Source organism: Entelurus aequoreus, linkage group LG07 (genome assembly GCF_033978785.1).
Source record: "Entelurus aequoreus isolate RoL-2023_Sb linkage group LG07, RoL_Eaeq_v1.1, whole genome shotgun sequence".
In the NCBI taxonomy this organism is placed as follows: Eukaryota; Metazoa; Chordata; class Actinopteri; order Syngnathiformes; family Syngnathidae; genus Entelurus; species Entelurus aequoreus.
The window spans coordinates 6,282,610-6,298,093 of NC_084737.1; the positions used below are offsets into that span (position 1 = coordinate 6,282,610).

At 41.9% G+C, this 15,484-nt stretch overlaps 1 protein-coding gene across 1 annotated transcript; it reads left to right on the plus strand.

Moving 5' to 3' along the window:
• The first annotated feature begins 7,893 nt into the window (after positions 1-7,893).
• On the plus strand, positions 7,894-10,043 carry LOC133653249 (E3 ubiquitin-protein ligase PDZRN3-B-like). Its single transcript, XM_062052329.1, has 4 exons — positions 7,894-8,144; positions 8,216-8,314; positions 8,382-8,862; positions 9,112-10,043. Exons 1-4 carry the CDS (start codon positions 7,941-7,943, stop codon positions 10,041-10,043), a joined length of 1,716 nt encoding a protein of 571 aa, XP_061908313.1. The 5' UTR covers positions 7,894-7,940.
• The last annotated feature ends 5,441 nt before the right edge of the window (positions 10,044-15,484 follow it).

Consider the following 15,484-nt stretch of genomic DNA (forward strand, 5'->3'; position numbering starts at 1 on the left):
AGAAACAAATAAAAAGATAATAAAGAAATAAATAAAAATAAAAACTAGAACAGCCAAATAGCTATAACTAGTATGCATATATCTAAAAAAAAAGGCTTTTTAAAAATAAAATAAAAAGAAGGGCTTTTAAGCCTTTTTTAAAAGCATCCACAGTCTGTGGTGCCCTCAGGTGGTCAGGGAGAGTGTTCCACAGACTGGGAGCTATTATGGCTAACAAACCTTTGTATTAGTATTAGCCTGGGCTTCCCTGCTTATGCTGCTGCCCCCGCGACCCGACCTCGGATAAGCGGAAGAAGATGGCTGGATGGCTGGATGGATGTATTAGCATGTCATGTATTTCAGCTCCCCAGTCTGGCTAAGATTCCACATTTAAGTTCACACTAAATGCTCTCAAATTGGAGCAAAAAAAGGACATTTCCCAGCCTCCTCATGATTGATTATTTCCACTCACGTCATCCACGTTGTCTTCTCCCACCTGCTGTTTGTTGAAGTCGACCCACTTTGTGCAGTCGCCGGATTCCAGCGGACGTGACACGCTTGACGTCCTTCTAGAACGCCACACTCGTATCACTCTGCTTTCAGCTTCCAAGCCCAAAACTGCCAAACGTCGACTTCCTAAAATAAAATCCAACGTTGCAGTTGAAAGGGCAAAACGTCCCTCGGAACAAAGGTTGTGTGACAAAGTGATTGTTGACTCACCCTCCCCCTTCTTCCTCGTGTCGGCGCAATCGCACATTCATGCGCAATCGCACATTCATGCACAATCGCACATTCATGCAATGTTTTTATCCTTTCTTTATCCTCCACTCAGAGGACACCCTTTTTCAGTTCCAGGGTCAAACTGCAGCTTTAGAAGGACTGTCAAAGCATTGAAACATACAAGCAGGTACCAATACCAATAAGTAAGAAAAGTTGGTTTGGCACAATATTGCCAAACAAAACGCCGGATAATATGTCTCCTAAAAGGTGCCATTTTGGGGTCTTCACACACCATAATAATGTATGTTGAAGCACGGTACGTCTGACTATGGTAGTCTTAATGCTCCGCGTTCCATGAAGCGGTGCGGCTTCGCAGCTTGCCTAAGTCGTACTAAAATACGAAAGCCAAAAGCGGTGAAGTTGTCACGTTGTGTAAATGGTAAATAAAAATAGAATACAACAAATAATAAATAAATAAACAAATCCTTTTCAACTTATATTCAATTGAATAGACTGCAAAGGCAAGATATTTCATGTTCACACTGAGAAACTTTGGTATTTTTGTGCAAATATTAGCGCATTTGGAATTTGATGCCTGCGACATGTTTCGAAAAAGCTGGCACAAGTGGCAAAAAAGAGTGAGAGAGTCGAGGAATGCTCATCAAATACTTATTTGGAGCATCCCACAGGTGAACGGGCTAATTGGGAACAGGTGGGTGCCATGATTGGGTATAAAAGCAGCTTCAGTCGTTCACAAACAAGGACGGGGGCGAGGGTCACCACTTTGTCAACAAATGCCTGAGCAAAATGTTTAACAACAACATTTCTCAACCAAGGAATTTAGGTATTTCACCATCCACGCTCCGTAATATCATCAAAAGGTTCAGAGAATGTGAAGAAATCACTGCACGTGAGCCATGATATTACACACCTTGGATCCCTCAGGCGGTACAGCATCAAAAAGCCACATCAGTGTGTGAAGGATATCACCACACGGGCTCAGGAACACTGCAGAAAACCACTGTCAGTAACTACAGTTGGTCGCTACATCTGTAAGTGCAAGTTAAAACTCTACTACGCAAAGCCACAGCCATTTATCAACAACACCCAGAAACGCTCACCTAAGATGGACTGATGCAAAGTGGAAAAGTGTTCTGTGGTCTGACGAGTCCACATTTCAAATTGTTTTTGGAACCATGGGGACTGTTCTAGGGTGAAAGTGTAAAAGGCAGCATGTGTGATGGTATGGGGGTGTATTAGTGGCCCAAGACATGGGTAACTTACACATCTGTGAAGGCACCATTAATGCTGAAAGGTACATACAGCTTTTGGAGCAACATATGTTGCCATCCAAGCAACGTTACCATGGACGCCCCTGCTTATTTCAGCAGGACGACGGCGAGCCACGTGTTACAACAGCGTGGCTTTGTAGTAAAATAACATTTGTGGCACATTATGAAGGCTAAAATATTTAACAAATTAAAAAGATGGTTTGACAAAAACAGACTATTTTTGAATCTCAGTAAAACTAAAATAATGCTATTTGGTAATAGTAGGAAAGAGCATCATGCGCAAATACAAATAGACGAAGTAGACATCGAAAGGGTAAAAGAAACCAGATTTTTGGGAGTATTAATAGATGATAAAATGAACTGGAAATCTCATATACAAAACATACAACATAAGGTAGCAAAAAACATTTCAATAATGAATAAAACAAAACACGTCCTGGGCCAAAAATCACTTCATATTCTCTACTGCTCACTAGTGTTACCATATCTGAGTTATTGTGCAGAAATATGGGGAAATAACTACAAATGTGCGCTACATTCGTTAACCATGTTACAAAAAAGATCAGTTAGAATAATACATAATGTTGGATATAGAGAACATACAAACCCTTTATTTATTAAGTCAAAAATATTAAAGTTTGGTGATTTGGTAAAATCGCAAACAGCTAAAATGATGTACAAAGCAAACTAACCTGCTAGCAAAGAATGTACAACATTTCTTCTCAACTAAAGAGGAGAAATATAACATTAGAGGAAAAAATAATTTCAAACATTTATATGCACGTACAACACTTAAAACTTTTAGCATCTCAGTATGTGGAATTAAATTATGGAATGGATTAAATAAAGAAGTTAAAAATTGTACTGACATGATCCAGTTTAAGAGGTTGTTTAAATTAATAGTGCTTACAAAGTACAAAGAAGAAGAATTATGAGAAAAACTTCCAACCTTATTGAAAATATTCTTCATCTCAGTAATGACTGAATTAATTAATTACATATTACAAACTGTTGTATATACTAATTCATAGATGTTATTTTATTATATAAAAAGGTCAGTAAATGATTTTATATAATTGTAAATGCTTTGAAGTGGGAAAGGGGTAGGATTAAATAAGCTTTGCTTCTTCCTACTCCTTTTCGGGCATGATGTAAATGAAATGATAGGAAATTGTGTGATGTATTATGATGTAAATGTGTTCATGTTCCAAATAAACTAAAAGAAAGAAAGAAAGAAAGAAAATATGAGAAGGGAGACTGTTGAACAACTTAAGCTGTACATCAAGCAAGAATGGGAAAGAATTCCACTTCAAAAATGTGTCTCCTCAGTTCCCAAACCTTTACTGAGTGTTGTTAAAAGGAAAGGCCATGTAACACAGTGGTAAAAATGCCTTTTTTGCAATGTGTTGCCGCCATTAAATTCTAAGTTCATGATTATTTGCAAAGTTTCTCAGTGTGAACATGAAATATCTTGTCTTTGCAGTCTATTCAATTGAATATAAGTTGAAAAGGATTTGTTGTATTCTCTTTTTATTTACCATTTACACAACCTGACAACTTCACTGCTTTTGGGCTTTTGTAGAACGTAACCTTTTCTCTGTCCATTTCTGTTCACTCTTTTTCCCCTCCTCCCCCGCTTGAGAACGCAGCGCGGGTCAGACATGAGGCGTGTGCGTTAATAATGGTAGTTAACGCACCAGCAAAGTAGCCTTGCAACAGGGTAGGAAAATGACATGTGATGTAAGTGTCATGTGCTTGTGTGTGTGTGTGTGTGTGTGTGTGTGTGTGTGTGTGTGTGTGTGTGTGTGTGTGTGCTAACAAATCAGTGAAAGCCAAAGAGGACAAAGCGAGACTCAAATCAGTTTGTGTTAATGTCAAAGTGCACTGGAGCGCAACTTTCTTCTCCGGGGAGTGGAGCATCGCCACGTACTCCCTCTTGTGTGTGTGTGTGTGTGTGCGTGTGTGTGAGTGTGTGTGTGTGTGTGTGTGTGTGCACGTGCATCCCGAGGCCCAGACGGGGCGAGCGTTCACGTTAGCGAGGTCTGCTGGCCTACATCCTGCCAGCCTCCTCGTTAGCATCGCAACTTTTTTTGCTGTGTTTAAACGCCGAGCCGTCGCCGCGGTAACGGCGGCGTGGCCAAAAAACGAAGGCTCCCTCGACGTCGACCCACTCGGGACGAAGAGGCTTGTGACGCAGAAGACGCCGTGCGTGTCTCGTCGCCCCCGGCAACCGGGCAGGTGCATTTCTACGCATGAAATCCGGTGCCGGTTCCGATTGTCTTCTTTGAGTCTCCTCGCCGTGTCCCTCGGACCCAGGATGAGACATTTGCCTTCCTGGTTTAGCTCACGTTGTCCGTCGACGACAACGTTACGCGTCGGCCTAATTGGCTGCCTCATTCTCGTCAGAGCGATATGTGGAATTATGACATCACATCCAAAAATGTGGTAACATTACAAAACAGCTCAAAAATGAGATCACCGTGCTGTGTAGGCGGTTACAGGGCGAGCAAATCAAGCGCCCCCTTTTTTTTTTTTTCCACCCCCCCCACCCCCTGCTCGTTTTAAACATACATGGCGTCCATGGCACGGGACTTCTTCACTGTTTCGGAGGAAGAAACTCCGCTTCTTATTTGCAGCAAATTCCACTTCAACTAGAATCATATTCGGTACTATACCACCTCTAAAAAAGCACCGGTCCCCACCCCCCCCTTTTTTTTTTTTTAAAATGGGCATGACAGCGCATCGTCGTCACGTGGTGACATTGCTGGTTTCACCAGCAGAGGAGCATGTTGGGCAGCGCACACGCACAGAGTACTTACAAGCAGACACAGTGTGTAGACAGAAAAGGGAGAATGGACGCATTTTGGTGTAAAAAGTCAAGATAAAGGTGAAGTTATAACACTGAAACACCCTCAGGAAGAGCTGCTTTAACACATGGCTAACATCCATCCACAGTGTTTTAGCTACTTCTAAATCACTAATCCTGGCCTCCATGGCGACAAATAAAGTGAGTGTCTTACATGTAGCATTATCACTGGAGGACGAGGAACAGCTAAACATGCTTCACTACACACCGTAGGAGGATACAATAGCTCACCGCCGTCACAATGTAAACAAACGCCATGGGTGGATCTACACCTGGCATCCACTGTAATGATACCAAGTATCTAGTCGATACTACTATGATTACATCGATATTTTTTAGCATCAAAAAATCTTTTTTCCTTTTTTGAAAACTCATATTATGTTTATAAAGTCAGTAAATACGTCCCTGGACACATGAGGACTTTGAATATGACCAATGTATGATACTGTAACTACTTGGTATCAGATCGATACCTAAATGTGTGGTATCATCCAAAACTAAGGTCAAGTATCAAAGAAGAGAAGAATAAGTGATTATTACATTTAATTAGAAGTTAAAACAGAAAATAAGCAGATATTAACAGTAAATGAACAAGCAGATGAATAATACATTTTTTACAGCTTGTCCCTCATAATGTGTACAAAATAATAGGCGTATAAATGACACAATATGTTACTGCATAGACTAAGGAGTCTTTGTTTGTTTACTTACTACTAAAAGACAAGTTGTCTAGTATGTTCACTATTTTATTTAAGGACTAAATGACAATAATAAACATATAATAAAGTACCAATGTATCGAAACGCATCGGAAGTATCGAAATAAATTTTGGTACCCGTACTGGTACCAAACTATTGGTATCGGGACAACCCTAGACACAATCCAAACAACCTTCCCTAGTCATGGTGCAAAAAAATGCAAAATGCAAAATTGTGTGAACGTTGTGGATATTATGAAACATTTTTACAGTTTGTCCTTTATAATGTGTACAAAATAATAGGTGTATAAATGACACAATATGTTACTGCATAGACTAATTAGGAGTCTTTGTTTGTTTACTTACTACTAAAAGACAAGTTGTCTAGTATGTTGACTATTTTATTGAAGGACTAAATGACAATAATAAACATTTGTTGTTACAATAAAGACAATAATGACATTTTTTGTGGTGCCCCTTTTTTTTTTTTTTTTAGAAAAGTATGGAAATACATTTTGGTACCGGTACCAAAATATTGGTGTGGGGACAACACTACCCGCCACACCAATCCTCTCTTCCTTCTTGTGTTTGGATGATGTCATAGTCACCATGTCTTTGAACATCACGAGCCTTTTTTCCTGCTCTTGTGCGTTGGAGGTTTGAAGGTTTAGTTCAAGTCGTGACTTGTTGAACATTTACCCCACCTCGGGTCATTATCCCTTCCTCTAATTGGATAAAATTGTCCTTGTTGTACATTATTTCTGCAGGCTCACCAACCTTCGCGCCACAGGCACCGGGAGGAGCAGCGCTCCGTGGACCAGTACGGCCAGACCGTCAGCACGCAGGGGGAGGGCCGAAGGGGGCGGAGCCACCGCCGGCGACGCGTGGAACACAGCAGGACCCCCTCGGAGAGACACTGGGAGGCCCTGAGGGCCATGGGACTGATGGAGGCCGAGGAGAGCCGGGCGGGGGGCTACAGCGGCGGGTAGGTGAGGGGGTCGTGCGGGTCGCCACGGTTTGAAACAGAAAAGGTTGGGGAAAAAACCGATCCATCTAGGAATTAGTCATGTCTCAATTTCCCGCAAATTCAACCAATACCTGCCTGCCGACTTTGTCCAATGTCCGCCCCTCCCCCACACATTTTACTTATGCATTGTCTGTCAACCCATCCATCTTCTTTTGCTTATTCGAGGTCGGGTCGCGGGGGCAGCAGCCTAAGCAGCGAAGCCCAGACTTCCCTCTCCCCAGCCACTTCATTCAGCTCCCCCCGGGGGATCCCGAGGCGTTCCCAGGCCGGCCGGGAGACATAGTCTACCCAACGTGTCCTGGGTCTTCCCCGTGGCCTCCTACCGGAGGTGTTCGGGTGGCATCCTGACCAGATGCCCGAACCACCTCATCTGGCTCCTCTCCATGTGGAGGAGCAGCGGCTTTACTCTGAGCTCCCCCCGGATGGCAGAGCTTCTCACCCTATCTCTAAGGGAGAGACCCGCCACCCGGCGGAGGAAACTCATTTGGGCCGCTTGTACCCGTGATCTTGTCCTTTCGGTCATAACCCAAAGCTCATGACCATAGGTGAGGATGGGAACGTAGATCAACGAAATTGAGAGCTTTGCCTTCCGGCTCAGCTCCTTCTTCACCACGACGGATCGATACAGCGTCCGCATTACTGAAGACGCCGCACCGATCCGCCTGTCGATCTCACCATCCACTCTTCCCTCACTCGTGAACAAGACTCCCAGGTACTTGAACTCCTTTGTCAACCGTCTTATCCAAACTCCTTCCTCCCCCAGACCAAGCAGGAGCAACAACATGTAAAAACTTGTTATTGCCCGTCTTCCCGCGTAGCCCAGACCCACTTCTGCTTTCGTTCTCCAGCGCTAAGCCTTCTGGGTAATGTAGAATATAAACATTTAGCAACGCTCACCGAGCATTGACATGTTGGAGATGTTGAAGTGTGATGAAAATCTCTCGTCGTCTGTCACTCACCAACAAGGGTTACCTAAGGTCTATGTGGCTCTCTACGGTTCTCACATGTGCTTAACGTGCGGCCGTAAATGTGTTGGAACCTAAATGAATGTCCACCATGGCCTCAGATTTGGAGGTGCAGATCCTCATCCCAGCAGCTTCACACTCGGCTGAAAACCGCTGAAGGTCCCGGCCCGACAAAGCCAACGAGACCACATCATCTGCAAAAAGCAGAGATGCGATCCTCTGGCCACCAAACTGGAAACCCTCCACACCCTGACTTCACATATAAGGTCAAGATCTAGACATAGATAGTTAGGCTGGTACTCATCACCAAGAGCACAAGAAACCGCATGGCGCCACTTGGTGCCCTGGTGAATATTCATGATGCAACATTCATGTGGACTTTTGAGTGCAGTTGATGCTGCTAACCAGTGGCTGTCGTCCTTCCAGACACTTTTATGACAACTCAGCGTCCAATGTATATGCCGCCAACAACGCCCTGGTGTCACCTGATGTCTATTCCACCCATGGCTACCTGTCCAGGGATCCCACCAGCCATGGTTCCAACTACCTGCCTAGTGTCTCCTACAGTTTGGACCACCTGGACCGTCTGGACAGCCAGGTGAGCGACTGATGAACATAACATAACATAACAGTTTTTCCTGTTATCATTTCAAAGTTGTGTTTGGTCAGGTTCCAGAAATGTCAGCGTATCAGCCCAACTCAGAGAGCTGCCTGCTCGGATGCTGCAACTCGGAGGAATCGGAGGAGCACAAGAGTTATTCCAAGCAGGTAGTGCTTCTCGTTCCAGAACATGGATTTCACAGAGCGGCTCGTAAATAAATGGCTTTCCTTCCAGTCTTACCGGCCCCAATGGCGTCCCCTGGGCTACCTTCCCCTCAGCGAGCTGGACAGCGGCCTGGGATGCGGCCCAGACAGCCCGCATCACCGCGTGGCGCTCTCCGAAGCCGAGACGGACGCCATGTCATCGCTACCCGGCAACACCGCCTCTTCACAAGGCTCCTCCTCCTCCTCCGAGTCGCTCATCTCCTCGGAACCCAGCGACTCGGGCTTCCACAGCGTCAGCACCGGCGAGCACAGGTGTTTCCATAAGATCCAGAGAAACGCTTACTACCTGCGCTCGGGTCACTCCCCCCGGGAGCAGAGGGGACGCTGGGATCTGGAGTCCATCCCTGAGACCACGCCAATGACCCAGGCCGGAGCGCCGCAGTCGTCCCGCTGCACGGTGGGCAACAGCACTACCACCACGGTGCACTTCCACCGAGCTGAGAGGAGTCCCACTCTGCCTCGTACCCGCTCGCCACCTTCGCCCTCTTCTGGTGAGTAAACCGGTCATGGAGGTCCATTGAGTCTGTTTGTTGGCACTACACTACTTTTTGTCCATTTTCTTTGGTGGTTCCAAGCGCTTCAGCTTCAGTTCCAATTCCCCATGGTTCGAATCATTCCAAAAAAAAAACATGCCAAAATGAACCAAACCTTACCAATCCTGTTCCTCAAAGCTGGTTATGAAGACCCAGTGGTTCTTTTTGTCTGACCAGAAGCAGCTGACGACTTTTGTCTGCACCCAGGTTGCCGCACAGAGCCCTGCCAGCGCCGGGCGCTATGGTTGGAGCAGCGTCAAGGAAGAGGGGGTGGTACTATCGAGGCACCAGGAAGAAGTCGAACACTAATGGATCTGAGTGAGGTACAGCAGCATCGCCGGGCCAGCCACCCTGTAGACATGGAAGTGAACACTGCGAGGAAGCAGGTCCATAGCAACCAACCGCGTCCAGCCAGCAGCACACCGGGTCCTAGGAGCCGGGCCAGTTATCCCACAAGTTGTCCGCCTTCTGTTCACCTCAGCATAGACACACTGACTGGTCACCAAAACACAACCAGGGCCTTGCAGAGCGGGGGCTGCAGCAGGCAGGAAGATCTGAGGAGTCACGGGTTGCTTCCTCGCGTGCCATCAGACTGGCGCGGTTTTCAGACTCTGGGAAATCAAACCAGCATCCAAAAAGGTTCTTCTGGCCCTTTTTACAGCACACTAGGGGCACATATTAGCCCCCGCTCTCCCCTCTCCCCACGCTCCCGACAGTCCAATCAGAAGTCAGTGAGGAACCAGCTGCTCCGCGCCCGAGCTTACCGGCTGGCACGGGAGAGAAGCGAAGTCACCACGGACGAGGAGATGCGGGGTGACACTGGGAGACCAGGGGACCACGAAGGGGAGGACGGGCCGTGGGCCGGCAGGTACTGGAACCGCACCGAGAGGAGACGTCACCTGGCGTTGTCGCGGCAACACCGAGAGCGTCGTTGGGGTGAGGAGGCAGCAAGCGTAGGTCAGGGGTCGCTGTCTTCCCAGATGGTTCTGGAACTGAGTCACAGGAAGCAGAACCGGCTGAGGAACAGCAAGCTACTCGATGATTGGATCACGGTGGAGGAGCTCTTGACTCACGGGACCAGAGTAGAGGCCGACAACCAACTCTGTCCCAGTCCTCTGCTATCGGTCACTACCGTCTGAGGGTTTGTGGTCATCTTCAGTACCAAAAGGTCCAGTTGGTTCACCAGTTGGCTTCTTTGTTGGTTTTTGGAAGCAAATCAAGGGAAGTTTGAGAATCAAGCAATACACCTTCTGGGGACCACCCATGTTCTTTAAGGAGCTGTAGAACCAAAAGTAGACATTTAAAGAGGCCTTTAGCACTGATAAGTCTGCAATGCTGGAGGTTTACTTTGGCCTGAGGTTTCTAAACATGACAAGGTTCCGTTCCCATCGGAGTGTGACAAACATCTAAGCTTCTCCCAAGTTGTTCGGGCTACGGGGACCAGACCGGGCAAGCTGAACATCTTAGAACACTTCGAAACCAAGCCAGACTGACCCTGCAGCAGCACCTGAGAACACCTTCAGGTCCCCTTTCTTACACAGAGTTCTCAGCAACAATCCAGTCCCAAGCAGGCTAAGACAAGCGTTCAGGCTGAAATGTGCTCTTGCATCACGTAAACGCTAGGGGGCAGTGTTTTCCTCTTGTAAAACCGTATTAGCTTCCTGTGGGTAGGAGTTGTGAACAATGGCGACTGAAGCCACATCACCGTTGTTGTCGGAGCTAAAACTAATCTCAACGAGTCGAGGCAGAGGACGGGCGGGAAGGAGAGGCATGTGTACTAAAAAAACTGACCAATCGCAGCTCTGCGGTCTTGGCGTGTACTAGATGCTTTGGGAGGTGCACGTAAAAGAACCCGTGTGTGATTATCATTGCTAATACGCTGACATTCCTTTGACAGTTGCGAAATTAGCTCAAAAAGCTAGCACGCAAACATAAACATGCTAACGGCTAGCATGTGTCATATACCAAGTTATATGGCTGGAAGGTGCATGGCTGTGTAGATATAGCAAAAAACGTAAAGTTAGCTAAAAAGTTTGCACTGTAATGTTAGCGTGCTAGCATGCTAAAGTTAGCATGCGGACAGTTAACAAGTGTCACATACCGAGTTATATGACTCCAGGGTAAACGGCTGCAAAATTAGCTCAAAAAGCTAGCACTTGAATGTTAGCATGCTAGCATAGTTTTTATGTTATTACAATTTTATGATTCTTAACCAAAATCTCCCCCAACTTGTCACATGTCTAACTATTATAGTTTTATTTAATTAACATGTTATTAACATGTTATTATTCATAACCAAATCTGCCCAAACTTGTCACAATCATTTGTGCTGCAAGACTTTTATGTCTATTGTAGTTTTTAAATCATTGTTTTATAGTTGTTATTTTATTAACATGTTATTAGCGTGTTATTATTCATAACCAGCCCCGCCCACCATGTCTAAATCTGCCCAAAACGTGTCACAATCATTTGTGCTGCAAGACGTTTATGATTATTATTGTTTTTAAATCATTGTTTTATAGTTGTTATGTTATTAACATGTTGTTAACGTGTTATTATGCATAACCAGCCCCCCCCACCTTGTCTAAATCCGCCCAAACGTGTCACAATCATTTGTGCTGCGAGACTTTTATGTCTATTATAGTTTTTAAATCATTGTTTTATAGTTGTTATTTTATTAACATGTTATTAGCGTGTTATTATTCAGAACCAGCCCCCCCCCCACCATGTCTAAATCTCCCCAAAACGTGTCACAATCATTTGTGCTGCAAGAATTTTGTCTAACTATTATAGTTTTTAAATCATTGTTTTATACTTGTTAATTTATTAACATGTTATTAACATGTTATTATTCATAACCAGCACCCCACCATGTCTAAATCTCCCCAAACTTGTCACAATCATTTGTGCTGCAAGACTTTTATGTCTATTATAGTTTTTAAATCATTGTTTTATAGTTGTTATGTTATTAACATGTTAAAAATGTGTTATTAACATGTTATTAATGTGTTATTATACATAACCAGCCCCCCACCTTGTCTAAATCCGCCCAAACTTGTCACAATCATTTGTGCTGCAAGACTTTTATGTCTATTATAGGTTTTAAATCATTGTTTTATAGTTGTTATTTTATCAACATGTTATTAAAGTGTTATTGTTGATAACCAGCCCCCACCCCCCACATGTCGAAATCTCCCCAAACTTGTCACAATCATTTGTGCTGCAAGACTTTTATGTCTATTATAGTTTTTAAATCATTGTTTTATAGTTGTTATGTTATTAACATGTTATTAACATGTTATTAACATGTTATTAACATGTTATTAACGTGTTATTATTCATAACCAGCCCCCCCTCCAACCATGTCTAAATCCGCCCAAACTTGTCACAATCATTTTTGCTGCAAGACTTTTATGTCTATTATAGGTTTTAAATCATTGTTTTATAATTGTTATTAACATGTTATTAATGTGTTATTAACATGTTATTAATGTGTTATTATTCATAACCAGCCCCCCACCTTGTCTAAATCCGCCCAAACTTGTCACAATCATTTGTGCTGCAAGACTTTTATGCATATCATAGGTTTTAAATCATTGTTTTATAGTTGTTATTTTGTCAACATGTTATTAACGTGTTATTATTCAGTACCAGCCCCCCAAACCATGTCTAAATATCCCCAAAACGTGTCACAATCATTTGTGCTGCAAGACTTTTATGTCTATCATAGTTTTTAAATAATTGTTTTATGATTGTTATGTTATTAACATGTTATTAACGTGTTATTAACATGTTATTAATGTGTTACTATTCATAACCAGCCCCCAAGCTTGTCTAAATCTGCCCAAACTTGTCACAATCATTTGTGCTGCAAGACTTTTATGTCTATTATAGGTTTTAAATCATTGTTTTATAGTTGTTATTTTATCAACATGTTATTAACGTGTTATTGTTCATAACCAGCCCCCCCAAATGTGTCTAAATCACCCAAAACGTGTCACAATCGTTTGTGCTGCAAGACTTTTGTCTAACTATTATAGTTTTTAAATCATTGTTTTATAGTTGTTATGTTATTAACATGTTATTAACATGTTATGATTCATAACCAATCCCCCAACCGTGTCTTAATCTCCCCAAACTTTTCCAGATTTTTTTTTTTGCTGTAATTCAATTTGTCTAACTATAGTTTATAACTGTAAATGTTTTATAGTCGTTATGTTATTAACGTGTTATTATTCATCTCCAGCCAACCAAAAAAGTCAAACTCGCCCCGAAACTGCAAATATTTTATTTTTTTCGGACTGTTGTAGTTTAGTCCGAAAATAGAATAAGTTAAAAAGCGTAAAGAACAAATGTTTCCGGCACAAAGTGTTGGCCGTGATGAACTTCACACAGGTGGTAAAAGGTGCGCCTCCCAAAGAAAAAGGGGGGAGGAGCCAGCGGGCGTCAAGCTACGTATAGCGAGAGCATATTTCAGCCTTGAGCTGTACATAAGAGTAAAGAGAGTAAATAAGTCATGTGGTGAATTAGTACAATTAGTACAATTAGTACAATTAGTACAATTAGTACAATTAGTACAATGTTTGAACTGAAAAGCGAGGATGAGGAGAACTCTCTGCAAGGAAGTGTTGATGACCTTTTATGGGCGTCTTTTCAGCTCAGATCTTTGTAGAATTTAGTGGCCAAAGATGTGTTACTTTGGTTTGTGGACAATCTCTTATATTTGATAATTATTTTTATATATGTATGTGTATATATGTACGGTAGGATGTTCCTCACCTTCCCGCGCTACAGGTGACGTGTTTGTTGACGTTTGTGTTGACAGTGAGCAATAAGCTGCGGCGAGCATGTGACCTCCCGACTGTCGCTGGTCAAGTTGATGGAGGCCTGCTCCTCGTCCAATCAGGACGCGGCTCGTTAGTTTGATTGGCGGGAGCAACTTTCCCTTCATTCAACAGCACTCAGGAAACCTTTCACCTCCTGAGACCCGGACATGATTTGTTTTGCCCACCCATTTTTTTTTAAATGGAATTGCGCTTAACATTATTATTATTATTTATTTATATACCATTTATTATTATTATTATTTATATGCCATTTATTATTATTATTATTATTATTTATATGCCATTTATTATTATTATTTATATGCCATTTATTATTATTATTATTATTATTTATAAGCCATTTATTATTATTATTATTTATATGCCATTTATTATTATTATTGTTATTGTTTATAATCCATTTATTATTATTATGATTTATATGCCATTTATTATTATTATTTATATGCCATTTATTATTATTATTATTTATATGCCATTTATTATTATTATTATTATTGTTATTATTTATAAGCCATTTATTATTATTATTATTTATATGCCATTTATTATTATTATTATTATTTATATGCCATTTATTATTATTATTATTATTTATATGCCATTAATTATTATTATTTATATACCATTTATTATTATTATTATTTATATGCCATTTATTATTATTATTATTATTTATATGCCATTTATTATTATTATTATTATTATTTATATGCCATTTATTATTATTATTATTTATATGCCATTTATTATTATTATTATTATTGTTATTATTTATAAGCCATTTATTATTATTATTATTATTATTATTTATATGCCATTTATTATTATTATTATTTATATGCCATTTATTATTATTATTTATATGCCATTTATTATTATTATTATTTATATACCATTTATTATTATTATTATTATTTATATGCCATTTATTATTATTATTATTATTATTATTATTTATATGCCATTTATTATTATTATTATGTATATGCCATTTATTATTATTATTATTTATATGCCATTTATTATTATTATTATTATTATTATTTGTATGCCATTTATTCACCAACTTGAAATCTTCATCAAATGGTCACGAGTAGGCTTGTACAGTATACCAATACTAGTATAGTACCATCATACTAAAGAATCATCCATCCATACATTTTATACTGCTTGTCCCTTTCGGGGTCGCTGGAGCCTATCTCAGCTGCATTCGGGCGGTAGGCGGGGTACACCCTGGACAAGTCGCCACCAGTCATATTCGGTACTATACCGCCTCCTAAAAAGTACCGGTCCACCACGTGGTGACATTGCTGCTTTTACCAGCAGAGGAGCATGTTCGGCAGCACACACACACAGAGTACTTACAAGCAGACACAGTGTGTAGACAGAAAAGGGACGCATTTTGGTGTAAAAAGTAAAGATAAAGGTGAAGTTATAACACTGAAACACCCTCAGGAAGAGCTGCTTCAAAACATGGCTAGCGAGCTAGTGGCTAACGTCCATCCACAGTGTTTTAGCTACTTCTAAATCACTAATCCTGGCCTCCATGGCGTCGAATAAAGTTAGTTTCTTACAAGTTCCGTTATCAGTGGAGGACGAGGAATAGCTAAACATGCTTCACTACACACCGTAGGAGGATACAATAGCTCACCGCCGTCACAATGTAAACAAATGCCATGGGTGGATCTACACCTGACATCCACTGTAATGATACCAAGTACAGGAGCGTA

What these genes read in the sequence shown, in the direction of transcription:
- LOC133653249 (XM_062052329.1), top strand. Translation starts at nt 7,941, where the DNA reads ATGCTGCTAACCAGTGGCTGTCGTCCTTCCAGACACTTTTATGACAAC. An exon ending in ACAAGAGTTATTCCAAGCAG is followed by an intron (nt 8,315 to 8,381) that starts GTAGTGCTTCTC and finishes CTTTCCTTCCAG; the next exon opens with TCTTACCGGCCCCAATGGCG. An exon ending in GCCACCTTCGCCCTCTTCTG is followed by an intron (nt 8,863 to 9,111) that starts GTGAGTAAACCG and finishes GTCTGCACCCAG; the next exon opens with GTTGCCGCACAGAGCCCTGC.